General features: G+C 51.6%; 2 protein-coding genes across 5 annotated transcripts in view; one reads left to right on the top strand and one right to left on the bottom strand.

The window, feature by feature from the left end:
* The window catches only part of PFKP (phosphofructokinase, platelet), a 70,382-nt gene extending 56,926 nt beyond the window's left edge, over positions 1-13,456 (top strand). For 3 of the 4 annotated variants that reach the window (XM_035306762.3, XM_035306761.3, XM_035306763.3), the window contains 7 exons: positions 2,207-2,359; positions 7,375-7,539; positions 9,718-9,779; positions 10,517-10,628; positions 11,343-11,442; positions 12,695-12,797; positions 13,116-13,456. In XM_035306762.3, coding sequence (XP_035162653.1) covers positions 2,207-2,359; positions 7,375-7,539; positions 9,718-9,779; positions 10,517-10,628; positions 11,343-11,442; positions 12,695-12,797; positions 13,116-13,245 — 825 coding nt within the window. In that variant the 3' untranslated portion in view covers positions 13,246-13,456. The remainder of the gene's footprint in view (positions 1-2,206; positions 2,360-7,374; positions 7,540-9,717; positions 9,780-10,516; positions 10,629-11,342; positions 11,443-12,694; positions 12,798-13,115) is intronic. The other variant, XM_002806941.6, reaches the window with a different exon arrangement.
* Positions 13,457-14,539: 1,083 nt separating this feature from the next.
* The window catches only part of PITRM1 (pitrilysin metallopeptidase 1), a 68,656-nt gene continuing 61,469 nt past the window's right edge, over positions 14,540-21,726 (bottom strand). The window contains exons 22-27 of the mRNA XM_002750010.7: positions 21,347-21,421; positions 20,563-20,675; positions 17,862-17,987; positions 15,704-15,849; positions 15,039-15,141; positions 14,540-14,954 (exon numbers count right to left, since the gene is read on the bottom strand). Coding sequence (XP_002750056.1) covers positions 14,861-14,954; positions 15,039-15,141; positions 15,704-15,849; positions 17,862-17,987; positions 20,563-20,675; positions 21,347-21,421 — 657 coding nt within the window. The 3' untranslated portion in view covers positions 14,540-14,860. The remainder of the gene's footprint in view (positions 14,955-15,038; positions 15,142-15,703; positions 15,850-17,861; positions 17,988-20,562; positions 20,676-21,346; positions 21,422-21,726) is intronic.

The raw sequence follows: 21,726 nt of genomic DNA, 5'->3' as shown, positions 1-21,726 counted from the left end.
TGGAGCCCAGGGACACTGTGGAACGTCCCTCCGAGCACAGGGGTGTGGGCTCCATGATGGGAGTCCAGCTCGGGGCATCGCCGTGTTGCGCTTCAGAAGCCTTGGGCGGGTCAGTGTGGTGAAGCTGTCATGTCCTTTGGTCATGTGCGTCCTGTCCTCATCCTCACTCATGATTTCCTTCTTGCTAGCATCGATGCTTAACTTAGCGACGCTGCCCTCAGAATATTTGCGATGCTGGCGACTCTTCTGGGCAGAACAGAATTAACAAAATTCTTTGGAGCAAAATTCTCATTCTCAGGATATGGCTGCAGGGGTTTCGCGTTACCTGTCCCATAAGCTTGATCATGTCCCGTCAGAAACACAGTGAGCTGGGTGCCATGCCACCATCAGGTGCCACGAACATGGCAGTGACCACAGCCCTGCGACTGATTCCTTATAACGGTGGCTGCCCACGGACCCAGGGGCCCAGCTGCGCTTGGTCTGCAGAGAGTCCTGTTTCCGGGCCAGGGTTTCCCCCATCTTGAAGTTTCCCTCTCCTTTTTTGGAGACTGAAGGAAGGAAAAGAGGAGCAAAGGGAAGAGGAGAGAGGGTTTGCAGCAACACGGCCATCCCTGCAGATTCCAATGCGGAGTTAAGGCGCTGGTACCCCCGCCCACCCTCCTGCGTGCCTAGGCCCCTCCTGGCTTCCAGCAAGGGCTTCTCTGAGAAGCAGCCCGTTTCCCACAGCTGGTCTTGGTCAGTGCTGAGGTAGGGTGTTCCACAGTAAGTGAGCAACATCGCTAGTCTGAAAAGTATAAGGACACCCCCAAATGGTGGTGCTGATGGGGCCATATTCCACGCACCAGGCCAGCGAATGTCCCCCCGATTTGTGTTTCTGGCTGGGAAGCAGGCTGGCATTTGGAGTGAAATCCTGCAGAAACTGGCCGGGCCAGAGCCTGCAAAGCAGACCCTGTACAGAGAGCGGCCCGGGGGCTGGGCACATGCTGGGCCTGGGTGGACGTGAAGGCCGTGCCATGGGACACGGGGGACCCTGCTCCCAGCTCACCTCCTGGTCGCCCAGCACTGACCCACCCGCCCTGCCTGCCCTCCCACCCACTGCGTGGTGAACTCACCTGCCACAGGTCTCTGCCTGCTGTCTGAAGCCCTCGGCCCTCACAGGCTCCAGGCCTTGGGATGCTTTGGATTGCCTGAGAGCTGCAGAGCCGGGTCGCTCACCGTCCAGCCCTCTCGGGGAGGTGTGGGCCCTGCCCTTCATCCCAACAGAAGCATTTCTGCAGCAGACATGGGGATGGCCACAGCAGGAGGGACACAGCAGGAGGGAACGTGGTTCTCCAGCAGACATGGGGATGGCCACAGCAGGAGGGACACGGCCAAGGCCATCAGTAGTTGGCTTTGCCACCAAGTGGATGAGAACACCAGGTTGCTGTGTGGGGGCGCCTGGAGGTGGGAACAGTGGGCTCGAGGACCCGTCTGGCTGTTCCCGTGGTTAGCACTGAGGTGGAGTCGGAAAAAACCATGGAACGGGCTGGAGAACTGCTCCCCTTTCTGACGTCAGAGCCCATTTCCCAGCAGTACCCCAGACAGGGACTGGGGTTCTCGCTCGCCTGTGCGGCTTTGTCGGCTTTGTGTGCGGCTGGCCCAGGGCAGGAAACGGCCGCTCCCCTGAAAAGAGCAGAGACGCGGGTGTAGGGCCAAGCTCGGCCCAGCGGTAATCAGCTGCATGCCTCCTTCCCTGCCTGCATGAGGGCCCGCCTCTGCACGTCGAAGGTGGTCACTTGGTGCGGTTCCTACAGCCATGGGCCCGTCCTGCTGACCCTCGCCCACCTAGCCATAGGACTGGCTTTGCATTTAAACGTCCTGACTGCCCTGGCCTCCCTCACCTACACTGAGATGCCGAGAGCTGGGCTGTCCCGCCTGCCACCCACTCCACTGCCTGCCTGGCACCCACCCCACTGTGCTGCCTGCAGCCCCTCCTTGCATGAGGACATGGGCTGTGCCCAGGTGGCCCCATGTCACAGAGGCCTGCTCCTGCACTGCCTCCAGAGCTCCCCTTGGCCCCTTGACCTGCATGAACCGGCCTCCCCTGGCAACTTGGCCCCGTCCTGTCCCTTTCTGGACGTCAGCACAGGCCCTGGGGCTGGCAGGAAAGTGCCCAGCACCTGACCCCCGCTGCCCCGCTAACAACCGCTTGGTCCTGCTGCTTCAGGCTTACAAGAGCGTGTGTGACATGGCCGAGGCGCGAAGCCGCTACCAGGAGCTTTGCATTCCTCTGTGTTTGGTGCCTGCCACCATTAGCAACAATGTCCCGGGCACAGAAATCAGCCTGGGCTCTGACACAGGCCTGAACGCCCTCGTTCAGGTAAGAGCACCTTACTCCTCCCGCCACTCAGTTATGCTAACGAGTTGTTTCTTCTGCACCAAGAATGAGCCAGATTTATTATTACTCTTTCTTTCCCCCGTTAGCTTGACTTATGTGACACTGGCCGTAACAGGGTAAATTTTTTAGCTTCCATCTCTTAGGGAGAGCTTGTCTTTATTGATTAAAAGTGAGATGACAAAATCCAGTCCTTGGGATGGTATTTCTATCCCACCTAGGCTAGGGGAGCCTCGGGTGCCGTTTCTCGGGCACTGCCTCTCATGCCCAAGCTGAGTAGCAAGGCTTGCAGGGCCGGGCATGGTGGGAGCGTGCAGGAAGGGTCATGGGTGCCCGGTAAGTCCGAGTTCCAGGGCAGAGCTTTGCCCACTGGGGGCCACTGCCTGGAAATACAGCCTTCCTGGTGAGACGAGAGACTATTTAGAAGCTGAAATCACATCTCTTCTCTGCTTTTTGGCTAAGATCAAATGTGAGAGCTAAAATCACACCCTCCTCCCACCCCCGGGGCAGGTGGTTTCACCAATGTGTGCTTTGGGAGGGGTGGACCCTGGGTCCACCCAGGTGTGGTGCTGACCCACTCTGTGGCTGGACATGAGGACCTGTGGTAGTTCACGGGCCTTTGCTGCAGAGAGGGTCCTCCCTCAGCTGCCGACAGGACAGTGCCCACGCATGTGGGGTCACGTCAGTGACCCAGCTGCCCGGTGCCTCCTGGACAGCAGCCGCTGCCTTTACCTTAGATCCTCACTTCTGAGCCAGCGCCGGGGTTTACAGCGAAAACTCCCAGCCCTGTGGGAGACTCCTTTGTTCAGGTTGGCACAGAACCTCGGAAAACAGCAGTTCTGTTCTGGGTTCTTCCTTTGCAGCTGAGTTCCTGTGCAGGGAAGGGAGTGGAGAGGCCATGAGGTTGGCTGCAGCCTCCGGTGCCTCTGAGCCTCAGTTTCTCACTGCAGCTGAGAGGCGTGTCTTGGCCATCTGCCTCATGGGCTTCTCCCAGTGCTGTGATGGCCTTGCAGAGGCTGGCCCAGTTAGTTCCCAGGACTTCCTTGGGTCCCGCACTTGACCCCTGTGGAGAGAATGTTGTTAGGGTCAGGGCACTGCTGGCTTCCCTCTCCTTTAGCACCTTGTAGATGTCCACGCACATCTCCACCCTCGCACCCCCACGTGACGTGGTACTACCTGAGCCAGCAGCTGCACTTTGCTGTGAGTTCCTTTCTGTGGCAGAGACAGGCCCTCCACTCCCTGCCCCATCTGGCCACTGACCAGCAGCGGCTCAGCTGCATGAGGGACACCCTCATAGGAAAACTGGCTCCCTGCAGATTCACAGAGCAAGGCAGTCTGCACAGGGAAGGCAGTGGCTTTTTTCTACCTTAAGGCTATAGCAAACGCCACCTTATCTTTTACCAACAATTTATATTTCTTGACACCTTGGAGCAAAGTGCTGGTGAGGTTTGAAGTATAACCTGGGGCCCTCCCTCCCTCCTGTGGGAATCTCCTAGAGGAGGCCCCTGTGCCCTTGCAGGGGGTGGTGTCTGCCTGGCATATCCATCATGCAGTGAGGATGGCTGGGGCATGGGCTCTGCCTGACGGGTCCCACTCACAGCTGCTGTCCAGTTGCTAGGCCCGGTACACAGCCCTCTGCCATCCTTCCTCCCACCTTGAGGCTGGGGAGGCACCTCCGGGTGACACTGAAGGCAGGGCCATGCTAGGGCTCAGCCTTCTCTTGTCAGTGCTACTTTAAATAATTGCCTGAGGCAAGGCTGGAGTGACTTGGTATTCTTAGAAGCTACTTCTGGCTTCAGATACCATCTAGGTAATGAGAGAGTTCAGGAAAGGTGTATCAGCAAAGGCCGCCTCTTCCATCCCAGCTGTGAGGAGTGCAGGGTCAGGGGTGTGGCCCGGGCGGCAGGGCTGTGCTGCTCAACACCCTGGTCAGCCGTATAGGCTGATGGGACCGGAACTCATGTGCTAGGGCACAAATCAGCCTCATGGGAGAGCTGCTTTGTCTGCAGAATTCTTTTGCCCTTAAACGGTTGATGTCGTTGTTTGAATTCCCCACCTCAGGGTGGGCTGCAGGGGAAGGCGGATTCAGTTGGAAAAATAACCTTGAGGGCCGGGCACGGTGGCTCACGCCTGTAATCCCAGCACTTTGGGAGGCCGAGGTGGGCAGATCACGAGCTCAGGAGTTCAAGACCAGCCTGATCAACAGGGTGAAACCGCTTCGCTACTACAAATACAAAAATTAGCCGGGCATAGTGGTACATGCCTGTAATCCTAGCTACTTGGGAGGCTGAGGCAAGAGAATCGCTTGAACCCCAGGAGGCAGAGGTTGCAATAAGGAGATCGCGCCACTCCACTCCACTCCAGCCTGGTGACAGAGCAAGACTCCGTCTCAAAAAAAGAAAAAAATGACCCATGAGGATTTGTGCCTATGGGGGTCCTGACGTCCCACCCACGTCATCCTTCCCATGCCCAGCATTCTCTAAAACAAAGGCCATTGTGATGGGTTTTAAGTCAAGTCTGAGAGCCTTATGGCATCTTAAGCCAGAGATCACATAGAGCGACCCAGGGCAGGTGGAACAGAATTCAGCACTGGCCATGCAGGAAGGCAGCTGTGGGCTCTTTGGAGCCTTGATGGGTTTCTGTCCCCTGTCCCATATAAGCACAGAGAAGAGAATTCTTCCCTTTGCCTGTTTCTCTTCCCATCTCGGCTTCTACACACTGCAAAGCTGCCCGCCAACCACAGCCCATGTTCGATTTTGAATACACCAACCAATTATTTTGAGAGGAAATGAAGCTGCCCAAGCAACTGGGAGCACAGATAGGAATGATTTAATCAAGACTGGACTTATTAATGAAAGAGCACTTTTCCGTTTCATCTGAAGCACTCAGGTGGAAATTTCCCAATGGATGCTACACTTCCGGGCACAGATGCTCATGTGGCTCCTCATCCGAAGCCCATAGCCACCTCGTCATGCTCTTGCTCTTGGCTGAGTACCACAGAGCAGGCTAGGGAGTCCTGCACAATCAGCCCTTGGTCGGGATGGCTGGCAGGGGAATACTGCACTTACGTCATTCAGTGACAAACATTTCTTGAGCGCCTGCTGTCGGGGTGCGGCCGGGTGCTGCCGCTCCAGGTGCAGCGGTATAAGCCCAGCCCACAGTTCCTGCCCTCATGGAATTTGCAGCTGAGTGAGGAAAAGCCTCCCAAGTCAAGTAACCACACAGGCAGCTGCAGGGAGAGACACCCAGATGATGGAGAGAGGACATGGGGTGTCCTGAGAGCCCCTGACAGAGGGAACTTTGGGTTCTAGAAACCAGGTGGCGTTTTCCTGAGGAAATGATGTGTCTCTGGGTCAGAGCTGAGGAAGGTGCCTGTGTGTGTCCTGTGGCCGCTGTGACACCACACACCTGGGGCTGGAAACCATACTCACTCTCCCACAGCTCTGGAGGCAGGAGCCATGGGCTGAGGCCAGAGGGTTTGCTCCAGGAGAGTCCCTTGTGGCCTGTTGGGGTGCCCAGAGCTGCAGGCCTGCACTTCTTGTTCCCCGGCACCACCGCCTCCCATCTGTGTGTGCAGCGCCCCGCTCCAGGGCTCCGGGGCCTTCTGCCTCTGTGTCCCTTGTCTGCGGATGCAGGTGATGGCATCGAAGGCCCACTTGGGCAGTCCTCGGGAGTGCCCTTTCTCACTGCATAGGGGAACATTCACAGGCTCCAGGGATTAGGACCCAGATTCCTTTGGGGGCCACTTGCCCCGCCCCCCACCACCGTGTGGGAATGTGACACACAGCGGTCAGCACATGCAAAGGCCCTAGGAGGACCGGGTCCCAGAGGCAAGCAGCAGAAAGGCTTCACGAGTTCTTGAAGTGAGCAAAGGATTTTGCACAAAGCCAGAATGGGATCAGATTTGTGTTCATAGTTGGGTCTCAGTTCTGTGTGAACAGATTGGAGGGTCCCCCACCGAGGTGGGAGCCGAGGCCTAGGCAGAGGCGCTGCAGGCCGGGCTGGCATGTGGGTGGGGAGGCGGCCAGTGCATTTCTCTGCTGTTTTTCTCCCCACTGAGCTTGGGTCCTCACGGAGGGCAGATGGCAGATATCTCACTCTGTGACCCAATGCATATGCATCTGGAAGACCTCCCCAAGCACCTGGGTCTAAGAACCACATCTGCCCTTGAGTAGAGTTTCCATAAACATAACATTCATGGATGGATGGAAGATGGACAACGCTTCAACATCACGGGGAGATTTTCTAATACAGTAGCACAGCAGTTCCCAGGGACAGGCTGGAGAGGTGACACTCACTCCCCTACCATCTCAGTTCTCACCTAACGGTGTCTGTGTCCGGTGAAAGCTGCTTCAGCAGGGACGGGCACAGAGCAGCGTGGAGTGAGCTGGCTTGTGGGGTTGTCTCTTCCATCCCCTTATATAGGGCCTGGGAGAAGGGAGCGGCAGTTGGCCAGGCCCCTGCCATGGGTCATCAGGGTGCCTCTGTTTAGCAGCCCCTGAAGAAATGAAGGCCAGCTGTGTGTTGTGCCCAACCATTTGGTTACCGAAGTCATTGCAAAGGAGCATCTCTGGCAGTCAAGATAAAAGAAGTTTCTATTGTATTTTGTGAGACTGTATCTGTTGTCATTTTTTAAAAAGGGGGGAAAAGATAACATCCAATGCTGATTACAACTGCCCATCAGTTTTTCTTGTAAATTTTTAGAAGACCTCACAGAACTTTACAGTTTATTTTTCTTGGCCAACACATTAAAACCATTCTTGGATTTCAAGTGAAAAAAAAAAAAAAAGTGGCTGCCACAGGGGGCTGGAGTACTAGAGCACGTTCACACCCACTCTGAGGGCACAACCTGGCCGCTGCACACCCTTCACCTCTGCAATGCCAGGACTGCATGCTCAGGCGCGGTGGGGGACCTTGCTGCGTTCATTTCCGAGGGAGCTCTGGGGTGGTGGGCCCACCCAGCCCTGGACTGGAGTGACTCCTCTCTTCTCTGTGACCAGACATGCGACCGCATCAAGCAGTCAGCCAGCGGGACCAAGCGGCGCGTCTTCATCATTGAGACCATGGGGGGCTACTGCGGCTACCTGGCCAACATGGGAGGGCTGGCGGCTGGAGCCGACGCCGCGTACATTTTCGAGGAGCCCTTCGACATCAGGGACCTACAGGTATGTGATGGGGCTGGCCTGGGGGACTATACCCGTGGGACCCACTCAGTGCTGCTGAGTCATGTTTAGGATGGTTTGCTTTTTGAGGGGCATGCAGATGGAGGCGGCATAAAATGCGCCAGGCTTGATGCACTCCGCAGTGTCCAGGTGCCTCGACCGAGTGTCGGTGACGGCAGAGGCACCTGGTTGAGGACACCTTCTACCTTTTTGTGTGAAAGACAAGCTTGTTCCTTTTGTCGACAAAGAAGTGATACATCTGTTATGTTCTGTCACTGTGTCACAATTTGAGAGCCTCCATCAACAGTCACCACCCATGTCGGCAACTGGCTCTGAAGGTTGCCGCAGCTTCTGTTAAATCCCGAGGCCTCTGACGCTGTGCCTGCGTCTAAACTGACAGAGGCGACCATGGTTTCTTGGCATCTGTGGCTCTTTTAGGGAAGGGTGGTTCAGCCATGTGTGGCTTCCGACTCACTTCCCCCACCCAGGCGTGGCCAGAGCCCCACGGGGAGGCTACACCAAGGAAGGAGTGGTGGGTGTCTGGGGAGCCAGGAGCCTCAGCACGCACAGTGTGCGCCGTGGATGCGTAGGGAGGCCAGGCCGTGTCCGGGGAGCCAGGAGCCTCAGCACGCACAGTGCACGCCATGGACGGATTGGGAGGCCAGGCCTGGTCCCTGTCGCTGACCCCAGGGTCTGCCCCTGCTTAGACGGCACAGAGGAATCCAGGCCTGGACCCTACAATGTTACAAGTTGCTAAACTCCGTGCAAGAAGACAGGCCTTGGCAGGTGAGACCCAACTCAACAACGGTCTTGAAAAATTCGGTTACCTGTTTCTGAGCCAAACAGATCGAGTAAAAAGGGCCTTGGTGTCGTCACTAATTATGTGACACATGAATCACAAACCTCTCCCCCATGTGAAATGAAGTCTTTGTGGTCATTCACTGCATCATGATGTTTCAACAGTGGGTCCCGTAAGATTATAATGGAGCTGCCCCAGACAGGTACAGTTTTTAATCTTCTATAAAAAGCTATTTTTAACTGTGCTTTTCCACGCCTAGACATGTTTAGATACACAAATCCTAGCCATTGTGTTACAACTAACTGCCTGCAGTATTCAGCAGCCCCAGACATGTAGGTTTGCAGCCAGGAACAACAGCACCATAGTCCTGGTGTGCAGCAGGCTCTGCTCCTGGGTGTTTGCACAGGGATTAAGTCACCTAGCAATGCATTTCTCAGGAAACATCCCTGTTACGCGACACATGATTATTTCAAAAATCTATCCAAAGATCATGCCTCACCCGCACTTAGCATGGCACATGCTTAAGTAATTGACTTTTTTTTGAGATGGAGTCTTGCTCTGTCACCTAGAGTGCAGGGGCACAATCTCAGCTCAGTGCAACCTCCGCTTCCTGGTTCAAGTACTTCTCCTGCCTCAGCTTTACAAGTAGCTGAGACTACAGGTATGTGCCACCATGCCTGGCTGATTTTTGTATTTTTTGTAGAGATGGGGTTTTAGCATGTTGGCCAGGCTGGTCACAAACTCCTGACCTCAGGTGATCCGCTCGCCTCGGCCTCCCAAAATGCTGGGATTACAGGCATGAGCCACTGGGCCTGGTGACAGCTTTGATTAGATGTAAAAATCTCCATTTTCTTAGGATGAGTGATTAGAAACTCACCTCCCAGCATGATCTGAAATAGAATGTTTTTACACTTTGCTGTTCTCAAGACTACCTTCTTTTCCTTAAACAATTTGTATATGAATGTGAGCCTATAAAATTCTTCTGTGGGCCGAAACTGTTCATTAGGCTGTCATCTGAGAGTCCACAGAAAGGCCACAGGTGGCCATTTTCCTGAGAACTCTGAGAACACAGCAGCCTTTAAGGGAGCGAGAGACATGAATGAGTGTTAGGCAAATGCACGGAATTCTCATGTGAAAGAGGGACGCTGTTGATTCTGGAAGCTGTTTCTAACAACCCATGAGGGCTGCTGGCCACACCCAGTCCTCAGTACTCACTGCTGTGGATGTGCTCCCCCTGCCTGGGGGAGGTTCCCCAAGACCTGAGCCACAAGAGCCACAGACACCTCCGCCACACTTGGTTGGCACTTCTTGCCCTGCAGTGCCTGGCACACAGTAGGTGCTTTGAAGTTTATTGTCTGATTAACACAATACTCTTTTTCCAGTCCAACGTGGAGCACCTGACAGAGAAAATGAAGACCACCATCCAGAGGGGCCTTGTGCTCAGGTGAGTGAGACCAGGGCTGACCTCACCTGCACTGCCACACCCTGGCTCCTACATGCTAGGCTGACTTAGGCTGGAGGAGGGGTCATTTCTTTGCTGCTGGCGTGCACTACACACACTGAGCGATGCGGAAGAGTCATGGTGCATTGCTCTAAATACTTGCCTGCCTTTAGACAACTAAAGGGTGATTTTCAACCTGTATTTTTGCTTTGTAGTCTTATTCTTTTAGATAACTCACAATCATTTCCCTAATTAGTACCTAACGTTTATGAAGGAAGGAGCAAATGCAGTCAGGGAATGTGTCCCAAGACCCCAACGGGTGTACCCGCCCCCCGTATACCCGAGGGTTCTTCCATCTGATACCCAAGGCGGCTACTGCGTGACTCGGGGAGGAGGCACAGTCAGTGTGGAGACAGAGGACACAGGGATGATGGACTGGGTGGGAAAGAGCAAGACAGCACGAGATTTCATCCTACTACTCAGAATGGCGTGCAGTTTAAAACTTACATATTTATTTCTGGAGTTTTTCATTGAATATTTTTGGACTTTTAGTAGAACACTTGACTGTGGGAACTGAAACTGCAGAAAGCAAAGCCTTGGACTGGAAGGACAAGTGTTGATGTACAGTCACAGTAGAGCCAGGGGACATGGGCGGCCAGCCTCCCAGGCCATCCCCCGACCAGCAGGGAGCTGCATGCCCACTGCACGCTTAACAAATGGCTCCTTCCCATTCGTTGCAGAAATGAGAGCTGCAGCGAAAACTACACCACCGACTTCATTTACCAGCTCTATTCGGAAGAGGGCAAAGGGGTGTTTGACTGCAGGAAGAATGTGCTGGGCCACATGCAGCAGGTGAGCCCGAGACCCTGGTGAGGGGCCCGCAAAGCCACTGTCATGCCATTTTTACAAGCTTAATGTCTTAGTTTAGCCATTTTTGGGGGGAACCATTTATCTACAAGTAAATTTTGAGATAAAAATCAGCTGAACTTTTTCAGATGGAGTCTCAGTCATCCAGGCTGGAGTGCAGTGGTGCAATCTTGGCTCACTGCAGCCTCCACTTTCCAGGTTCAAGCAGTTCTCCTGCCTCAGCCTCCCAAGTAGCTGGGAGTACAGGCACTTGCCACCATGCCCAGCTAAGTTTTGTATTTTTAGTAGAGATAGGGTTTCACCATGTTAGCGAGGCTGGTCTCGAACTCCTCACCTCAGGTGATTCACCTGCCTCGGCCTCCCAGTGTTGGGATTACAGGTGTAAGTTATTGCACCCTGCCAATACATCTGAACTTTTAAGTCATGCCAAACATCACCAGCTTTAGGATTCTTGTTTTTGCTTATGAGGTCTGAGTAATGGGGATTTTAACTGTCAACTTTCATGTAAACTGTAATACCCTCTTACTTGGAAATACTTATTCAAATTAAACACTTGAACAAATCTCAGGTTTAAAATGGATTATCAGACTTGAGTCTGTTAGAAATGACAACTTCCATTTCACAGAAACCATGCTTTTAAAATAAACAGCAAAGTGTTACTGTATAACTGATATTTCATGTAATTCTAACCGCCAACAGGGTGGAGCACCTTCTCCATTTGATAGAAACTTTGGAACCAAAATCTCTGCCAGAGCTATGGAGTGGATCACTGCGAAGCTCAAGGCGGCCCGGGGCAGAGGTATGGGGGCCGGGCGGGGCGTTGCGCTAAGATCAGCTTGGTCGTGATGTGTTCTGTTGTGCAGGCTTCTTGCTTTTGCTCTGGAGATCCTGGACATTTGCCGGCAATTTCTCCTCATAGTTGAAGTGGGGCTAGTTTTTGGATGTTTGGTAGGACAACCTCCTGTTAATCCATTCATTAAAACCTCCAGTTTTCTTTGAGGAAGATTTAACTGCTGAATGAATTTTTCATGTTTATAGAACTATGCATGTTTTTTCTTGAATCAGTTATATAAGCTACATATCCTAAGAAATCTTCAAAAAACATGACATTTTATTTGAGACAAAGTCTTGCTCTGTTGCCCAGGCTGGAGTGCAGTGGGTGTGATCTCTGCTCACTGCAACTGCTGCCTCCCGGGTTTGAGCGATTCTCCTGCCTCCACCTACGTAGCTGGAATTACAGGTGCCCACCACTATGCCTGGCTAATTTTTGTATTTTTAGTAGAGATGGGGTTCCACCATGTTGACCAGGCTGGTCTTGAATTGACCTCAGGTGATCCACCTGCCTCAGCCTCCCAATGCTGGGATTACAGGCGTCAGCCACTGGGCCAGGCGCAGTGGTTCCAACAGGGCTGGTCCCGCTCATTCTTGAGAATGGCTCTCTATGCCAGCATCTTTCTCTCCCCTACCTCTCAGCTTCATCAGTCATACAGATGTGTGCTTTTATTAGGGCAAGCCATAGCTCACTTCCAGTGTCCAGTACAAAAAACAGTAATGTGAAGAGTTTCAATCAGTTTGTCTATTTGAAGAACTGACTGGCTTCAATTCTTTCTAAATCAACTTCCACTTTTTGGATTTTCTTCTTTTGCAAATTTATCTATGGATATTTCTGTGTATATTCATGATCATAACTTTCTTAATGTTTTCCTGTAATTTAATTTCCCTATTCTGCTATTCAGTGAAAAATGTGTTTACCTCCACTGGGAAAAAAAACAAAAGCTCCTTTCCAGGAAGCCCCTGCTGGGGTGGCTGAAGTACCAGTGAGAGGCAGGGAGGAAGCCGTCAGGGTGGTCCCCTCTCCCAGCCCTGCAAGAGCAGAGCTGTGCAAACCCAGCGTGGATGCTGCGGGCTGTTGTCACGCACCTGGGCTTCCAGTCTACTTTCACAGTGTAGCTCTGAGGAACCTCAATTCTCATCTTGCCCTGTGATTCTGCTCCCCCAGCTGCCCAGGTGATAGGGTGTTATTACTTTTTTTTTTTTTTTAACTTTTATAGGAAAAAAATTTACCACTGATGATTCTGTTTGTGTGCTGGGAATAAGCAAAAGAAACGTCATTTTTCAACCTGTGGCAGAGCTGAAGAAGGAAACGGATTTTGAGTAAGTCCAGGTCTTACTGCCTTAGAGAACCCAACTGACGTGAGTGCAGGGCAGGGGAACGGCCGTCGCTGCCAGCAACTCAGTCAGGGTTGTGAGAAAATGGCTTTTCTGAAGCGGAGTTATATACTAGGTCTTTAGAAAGAGGGAAGAGTTTTTAGAAATATAAAAGTGGTTTCATTTGACCCTGAAATCGGCTTTATCATCCAGTTGATTGTGCTAACCCTACAACCCCTGCCTTTCTGGTGAGACCGCACAAGGCAGGCAGAGGCATCTCCCAGGCACCTGCAGGGTTCACTGCTGCCTCTGCTTCCATCCCAGGCACAGGATTCCCAAAGAACAGTGGTGGCTGAAGCTGCGGCCCCTCATGAAAATCCTGGCCAAGTACAAGGCGAGCTACGATGTGTCGGACTCAGGCCAGCTGGAGCACGTGCAGCCCTGGAGCGTCTGACATGGCCCTGCCTGCCTCACCACGGACCGTCCGTTTTTGTAACACTTAAGTTATTTATCAGCACTTTACTGCAAGTATTAGTAACCCCTGATCAGTAAGCACCTGTCACTGCCCATGTCCCCCAGAGCCAGTGCGTGCTGTCTGTGGACTGTGCCTCATGCTTTTTCAGATGTGCGTATCAGCAGAATTAAACGTTTGCCTACAACTCCAACAGTCCTCCATTTGTTTTTTAAGTAGATTAAAAATATTTTCTCATCTTTGCCCACAAAACTATAGCTACCCGAAGACTGAGATTTTAAAGGGCTCACTGAACTATGCACAAGTCATAAAAGAACAAAGCCAGTAGTTTGACACATGGCAAATATGTAACAGTAAGTAAACAAGGCGTTTCCATCCACAGCAGCAGGCCTCCACCCCAGGCTCCTGTACTCTTGAAAGTAAAGTAAAAAACAGGAATCTTATCTATTCACCCTCTTGACTGCAATCCTAATTGCATATTAAAACCACCGAGGGAGGGTGGTGGTTAAAAAATCTGATAGGGCTGGGCGCGGTGGCTCACGCCTGTAATCCCAGCATTTTGGGAGGCCAAGGCGGGTGGATCACAAGGTCAAGAGATTGAGACCATCCTGGTCGACATGGTGAAACCTCATCTCTAATAAAAATGCAAAAAATTAGCTGGGCATGGTGGCGTGTGCCTGTAGTCCCAGCTACTCAGGAGGCTGAGGCAGGAGAATTGCCTGAACCCAGGAGGCGGAGGTTGCGGTGAGCCGAGATCGCGCCATTGCACTCCAGCCTGGGTAACAAGAGCGAAACTCCGTCTCAAAAAAAAAAAAAAAAAAAAATCTAATAGCCAGCTTCTCCTCTGGGCCAAGCCGCAGTCCTCACTGGAACCTGGGTTGGAACTCTCCTGATGACTCTTGCCAGAGTAGACACAGCTCTTGGGGGGACAGCCCCCCTCCTGTTGGGACAGCGTTTCTGCCTCTTAGATCTAGTCTGCAATAATGACAGCTGTGTGGAGTAGATGCCAAAAACACAGTGTTGAGGAAATCAGAGTCCAAGGAAGGGCTGGTGCAGAGGCTTACCTTTCGGTGTCTGTGAAGACGAGGCGGGCACTTACCCCAACCCCCCTGCTCTTCAGAATGACTTCCATCCAGCTGCCCCACTGCACGCCTGTTAGGGGGATGCTCCTTATGGTGCAGTTTCAGTCCTTAAGTCAGCACAGGCAGGTGGGACAGCCGTGTGCAGCTTTTCACTTTACTCCTAAATGCTACTTAAAATAATGATTCAAGTAAAGTAAGTCAGCGTTGCCCTTTATTTTTAGATTCCTAAATAAATATTCTAGGGTTAATCAGGCAAAGTAAGCCTCTCTGTCACAACAGAGCTAAAGTTCTACATAGCACAACTTCGGCGTTTCATGCATGATTATTTGAATGAATCTTTGTGGTCACTCTTAAGACAGGTAAGTTTTTATCTGACTCGCCAGTCAATGACTTTGGCAAAATTTTAAGAATGACATCATATTCTTGGAAAGAGCAGTAACATTTCTGCCTTTTCTCAGTGTGTGTGTGTGTGTAGCACACCTGAGCTCCTGCGCAGTCAGAAGCTCCGTGGCTGCTCAACTGACGATCCAGGATGGGTCCTTGGCGATTTTTGCATTCTCTGGTCCAAGTATGGCCAGCCCATGTGTGCTCTTCCCCGTGCCAAGGTACCTGAGAGGAAGGCGTGGTCAGCATGTGAAAGGGCATGCGCGGGCCTCAAATCCCAAGCGCTGTCTCTCCTGCTCCCCAACTCACCTGTCGCTCACGGCCAGGAGCTTGTCACGGCTGACGGCGAAGAGCTGCTCTCTATGGGCCTGCTTCATATCATCTGAGAGGCCGGACAGGAAGTGGTCCATTCCTAGAAGACAAAGCACAGGCACCACGAAGCTGCCACCCATGAGCTGTGGGCTGTGCACTCGGGTCCTGGAGAAGAACAGGCATCTCACTGTTACTTCATGTGAACATACTTCAACCACGCAGACATGTCTAACAGACCAGAGATCACACCCTGACCTCCAGCTCCCACAAGCCACGCTGACCCTACCAATGCCTGCTTCTGCAGCCTGGACGAAGTCAGGGCTGCATGAGGCTGATGATGCTGTGAGCAGAAGTGGCTCTACAGAGTGACGTGGCCATGCCCATGTACCCCTTCACGCTATTGAGCCAGGACACTGGCGTGGGTTGGCCCCACTGGGCCTCAGCTCAGTAAAACTGAAATGACTGGATACACTCTTCTTGCCTGGATGTCGGGAAGAGTGTTTCAAGTCCCACGTGTAGGGTTGTAGACATGGAAATCGCATCACAAGCAAGGACAGGGATGGCAGAAGCTGATGCGCCTGCCCGTGCATGCAGGGGACTCGGAAAACGGCAATGCCATCTGTAAGGCTGTGGGCTGAGATTCTCGCTGTCACACTCAATACCTTTGTCGGAAGGAGCGACAGGAGCATCTACGGTCGAGAAGGCAGAAAGTTTGGCTTCGTCGATGTCTTGCTGTGTGAATTTTCCTGACTTAGCCCAGTCAACAGCCTTCCCAAAAGACTGGAGCGTCTCCATCGTATTTGGGTCCCTAGGAAACCCAGAGAAATAAACAGTCAAGCATTTTACCGGAGGACAAGTTAATCACAACCCTCTATCAACAGTTCAACATCTCCTGTGTGAACAGCTCTACGTTACACATTACAGTCCAAACAGCCCACTGACAAACCACTTCATTACTCTCAACGGAAACTTAAATCCAATCACATAAGGCTTTGAACACATTCTCCCTCTACTTAGACGAGGTCCGTCTGCACAACATTCTCCCCAGATTATTTAAATACGCCCCTCTGACCTCATCAGGAGAGGAAAGTGGAGAGTAGAGGGTGGAAGCAGGTCAGGATTACAAGGAAATTACATAAGATTCAAGTGGAAAAATTAAGCTAAGGTTGTCCTTTACTCTCCCTTAAGAAAAACCCAGGATAGTCCAGGAATCAGTCTGAGGGGGCCAATCCAGACTTCCCTGTGTAAGCCTTAGAAGCCCCACCCTCCCTTCGCCCTGATTCAGAGCTGCAGAGGGGCTGTGAGCTCCTTCCCCATTGTTGTCTAGAAGTGTGGCTTCCAGCACAGCAAGAGGAGAGCTCCTTAGAGTGGCAATGTCTGCCTTCCTCATCTATATATGCATCCAGGAGCCAGGCTGGCACGCAGTGGTACATCTTGGCTCACTGCAGCTTCAATCTCCCTGCGCCCAAGTGATCCTCCTGCCTTGGCCTCCTGTGGCTAGAACCACAGATACTTGCCACCAAGGCTGGCCAGCTTCTCATAGTGTTAGAATACACCTTCTCTTGGGCAGCAGAGCCATAGAATACCAGGAATTTATTGTTTTAGATGAATGGTGTTATGTTTATGAAAGCTAACAGAACAGCATCCACATCAGGCACCTACAAATGAAATAAGCTAAGAACACTCTTACACTGTATCACAGCCCCATCAACTAGGGCTGTTTCAATACCTCGAGGGCAGGGCTCCATCCTGAGACAGTGCTGAGTCCTATAGGATACTGTGTTCCCAGGGCAGGGCTCCATCCTCAGACAGTGCTGAGTCCTATATATACTGTGTTCCCAGGGCAGGGCTCCATCCTCTGACAGTGCTGAGTCCTATGGATACTGTGTTCCCAGGGCAGGGCTCCATCCTCAGACAGTGCTGAGTTCTATGGATACTATGTTCCCAGGGCAGGGCTCCATCCTCAGACAGTGCTGAGTTCTATGGATACTATGTTCCCAGGGCAGGGCTCCATCCTCTGACAGTGCTGAGTCCTATGGATACTGTGTTCCCAGGGCAGGGCTCCATCCTCAGACAGTGCTGAGTCCTATGGATACTGTGTTCCCAGGGCAGGGCTCCATCCTCCTCAGACAGTGCTGAGTCCTATGGATACTATGTTTCCAGGGCAGGGCTCCATTCTCAGACAGTGCTCAGTCCTATGGATATTATGTTTTTTTTTCTGTATCTTTGTTAAAATTTACAAATTAAGTGCAGCAAGGTATTAAGAAAATTCAACAATTATAATGTAATAAAAGGTATGGTGAAGAGCTACTATAAATTGAAACAAGGGTTTTTTGAACGTAAGCTCTTACCCGGCAGTGTATCTGACCTATAAGGCTACTGATGACCCACAGGCAGGTAGTGCAGACAGTGTGAGATTTCATCCCACGGCTTCGAAGAATGGTGTGCCATTTAAAACTGAGGGAGTATTTATGTCTGGAATTTTCCATTTAACGTGTCCACACTGAGGGTAGCTGTGGGCACGAAACAGTGGAAAGCAAAACCATGGACGGAGGCACTACCGTGTTCAGCCGAAATATGCCGGTTACACAGGGTTACTGAAGGAGAACGCTCCCTGTTTAGGCTGCTGGCCCTAATCCTTGTACCAGAAGGACACTGCTGCGTGTGGCTAAGTGCTCAACAAGCGAAAGGAAACAAACAGAAGAACTTTTCTTTTTCTAAAGTTCACTGCAGTAGAAGAAAACGACAGATAATCCCAAGTAGAAGACTACAGGTGAACCGATGTGTGCGTCCAGATGTGTGGAACAGAGAAAACCTCACCTGTAAGAGTAAAAGGTGAAAATCCCATTGTGGCTGAGTTTTGCGCCTCCAGCATAAGCACCGCCTTTTTCTCGAATTTCTGTATGCAGGAACTTAGCAGTCATCAAACATGCAAGGATTTTAAGACTGAAATGAATGATTAGAAAATGTAAGTTAAAAACATGTCTGATAAAAAAGCATATGCAGTGAAGTAATTATTCGAATAAGTGAAAATGAAAATAAACTCAATCTGTAAAGTAATGCTATATAAATTACGGTCCCGTATTTTGGTCTTATTTTTTACAAGATGGGGTCTCGCTGTCTCTAGGCTGGAGTGCACTGGTGCAGCCACAACTCACTGCAGCCTTGAACTCCTGGGCTCAAGGGATCCCCCTGTCTCCAGCCTCCTGAGCAGCTGGGGCTACAGGTGTGTGCTACCAAGCCTGGCTATTTTTACATATTTTGTAGAGGCAGGGTCTAGCTTTGTTGCCCAGGCTGGTCTCAAACTCCCAGCTTCAAGCAATCTTTCTGCCTCGAAAGTGCTGGGATTACAGGCATTTGATTTGTTTTTTTTCTTTTTAATTATCAAAACTAAAAACCACAAGGAAGCACAATCTTCAAAGAGTTGGCTTAGATTATAGGGTTGACGTGAAAGGTGGTGGGGAGGGAATCAACACTTCCAGCATCACACTGCTTCACTTGTTCCAGTGTATATGTGGCATTTTAAAATCTGATCAAGTAGAAAGAGGTTATTTCTACTGTAAAGGCAAATGTGCAAATGAACATTTATTTGAATGCCTCACATTAGAATACAGAAAAAAAGGAAAGTCAAGTCAGAGCTTTGTAGGAATCCCTTAAGAAAACACACGCTCTGCGCTAAGGCACATTTCCAGGAATGAGGCTGATTTCCCCCGCCTTCCACTGTGAATGGTAATATCACATTCCCAATGACTCCAGAATGCATCCACCTTCGACAGAAGGCAGAGCCCTGTCTGCCACTGCAGGGCAGTCAATGATGGGAGCGTCTACAGTAGACACAGGCTTCTCAAAGATGCCCATGGCAAGATCAGCCCCAGGTCCCTGCTTCCACAGACACGCCTTTTCCCAAAGCAGATGAAGGGGGTCAAATAGACCAGGTGGGAAATGGAGGAAGGAGTGGGCGTGTTCCCAGCAGCTGTGGTAGGAGAAGTCACGACCATCTAGTGCGGGTCCACCAGGTGAACCCAGCGCCACCTGGGTGGCTGGGACACCATCAGCTGAGAACAGTGAGGCTGGAGCCAGACCCTGGGGGAGGGAGCCTCCTCAAGCACCAACAGGGACTGGCATTTCATCTGTCCATATGTTACTCTTGAGAAATTTCTATTACTTGTATATTACATTAAAAACACATGCTCACTGTTGAAAGATTACAAAATACCAGAAACCAGGAAAAAAACATCTATTAGCCTCTTCACAGTTTCCGTGTTTTCAGTCTACATCTTCCTATTGGAGGGTGGGAACAAGTATCACTATTCTGCCGGCACAGCAGACAGGTATTTACCTTCTGCAAATATGGAAATAAACGGACAAGACAGCTGAGCCACTACCATCTTTTCCACAGATCTGAGAGCTCTTCTCTTTCTGAGCCCCCACTGCAGCCCGTTTCTTCCCACCTGGCTCCTCCACCCCTCCTGTGACACACATGTACCCTGGAGGCCCGGCTCCTTCTCCAGTCAGGACAGGCTGCACAAGCCTAGCCTGCCTTCCCCCTCTACCAGGCTCCCTCTTTGGTTAGTCCCTCATGGGGGTAGCTGCCTGGGACAAGGACACAGGAAGTGAATTTCCGGGATATAAGGTGCTTGCACATATCTGTGTCACACTAACACACCCAACTGATGGGTCCCCAAAGGTGCACGTCTGTGAGTCTGTCTTCCCGGTCTAGTCAGTTTCCCAGATGGGATAAACAGACACAGGGCAGCCACAGTTCGGAAGGGCCTGGAGGGGCCAGTCTGTGGGCTACAAACTCCCTCACCCCATGCCACTTTGAGAGCAGGCCTGACCCTGACACTCAGCTGTGGCTTCAGCCCTTCAACCAAGGGCCTCCTTCCCCGGGCTTCTGACTCGGTGGGGAGATGGGGGAGGTGAACTCCTTAGAACAGCTGTGAGCTGGCCTCCAGCCCTGCCAGCTGCAGGACTCTGCAGCACCCCTGGTCTCTCCCCACTGCTCTATCCTCCGTGGCCCGGTTCAGGCACCCCCACCCACCCACAGTCATGATCATGAGGTTGTCCGGCAGCCCCCACGGTTGCCTCCCACTCTTTCCTTTGTGGCTTCCTGTCTTAATCTGCCTTTGCTCTGGTTCCATGCATCTGTCCTCATGAAGCCTTAATTTGCCAAGTATATCAGAAATCTCAGCCTAAATTAATTCAGTTTTTACCTAGAGATGAGGTAAGTACATGGGGCATTCTGAAGGGAGTCTGTGTTTAGGGTCATAGATACCTGTTTTGTTTATAGGCGTCCTCAAGAATAGAAACTGTTTATAAAAGTGACTGGCTCTAAAGCTGGGCCTTTGTTCATCAAGACTTTGCTGTTTAAGGAGGAGCGCTCAGAGACACGCAGCCCCCGGCCCAACACTCACAGTTGGTGTGGACTCCCCACTAAAACACACCCTGCGAACTCCAACGGGCTTCACAAGCTGCTTCCATAAGGCTCAGGCCTGGGAGGTCCCAACCTCCACCCTCCTACCTGGCATGATCTGGGTCCGTGTAGGGGACAGTACGGATGCATTCGCCCACGTAGTTCACTGGGAAGGGCATCAGGAAGTGGGTCTTCATCTGCCAGGGCTTGAAGGTGGGTTCCTGAGGGACAAGGTATAGTCAGAGGCTGTGCTGCCAGGCACTGCGACACAAGAGCAAGACACTGCAGTTACGTCACTTCACACAATTTCTCGCTGTAAAACGTCAAATCCTCCAATTCTGACATGATGTTCTGAAGTATACTGTTCAATTGAAAACATTTCACTCCACACCGTTTCCATCACAGTTGATGCTCTGGGAATGTGTTAAATCACTCTACTCCACAAGGAGCCGAACCAAACTGCATCAGCAACACACTGAGTGAGGGGAAAAGATCTGTCAGGCTGCTCCACTCGCGGAGACTCAGCTCAGGAGCTACGTTCAAAGGAGGGTGAACTGCCCGGGAGACCACCCAGAGCAGCAGCCCTCACCTCCTCAGCACAGGGAGGACGCACCCACACCAGGGCCCTCACCTCCTTGGCAGGAGGACGCACCTGCACCAGGGCCCTCACCTTCTTGACACAGGAGGACGCACCTGCACCAGGGCCTTCGCTCAGCACAATCAAAGAGAAAAAGCTCAGGGTGGCAGTGACAAAGTACACACTGAACTCACAACTCTAGGGACATGCCAGCCCCACAGACAGGCAGACGGAGAACGATCACCATGAGTGGCAGACACAGCCGAGGAGAGACGCACCCGCCTGCTGGGAAGCCAGATGGGCTGCGGTTCTTACCATGACCAGCTTCCTAATGATCTGGGAGCCGTTGGGAGTGTGGGCATCTCCACCAGGGCTGCTAGGCGCAGGTTTCTGAAAAATCGAGAAAAATGAAAAATCCAAAACTCACTTCAAACAGGTAAGAAGGATCAGAGTTTATAGAGTTCATAGAGCTAATGAAAAGTGTTAGGGTGGGTTTCAGTATTTTAAATAACAAATGCTATAAAGGAGAAACATTTATCATTCATGGGTTACTAGATGGAAAATTTTTTAAAAAATAGAAAATAAAAATAGGCTGCGCACAGTGGCTCATGCCTATAATGCCAGCACTTTGGAGGCAGAGGTAGGAGGACTGCTTGAGTCCAGGAGCTGAGACCAGCCTGGGCAATGCAGGGAGC

The sequence above is a fragment of the Callithrix jacchus genome, chromosome 7 (genome assembly GCF_049354715.1).
Source record: "Callithrix jacchus isolate 240 chromosome 7, calJac240_pri, whole genome shotgun sequence".
NCBI classification, from domain to species: Eukaryota; Metazoa; Chordata; class Mammalia; order Primates; family Cebidae; genus Callithrix; species Callithrix jacchus.
The sequence above is the reverse complement of the archived record's forward strand: the minus strand, read 5'-3'. Positions and strand labels throughout refer to the sequence as shown.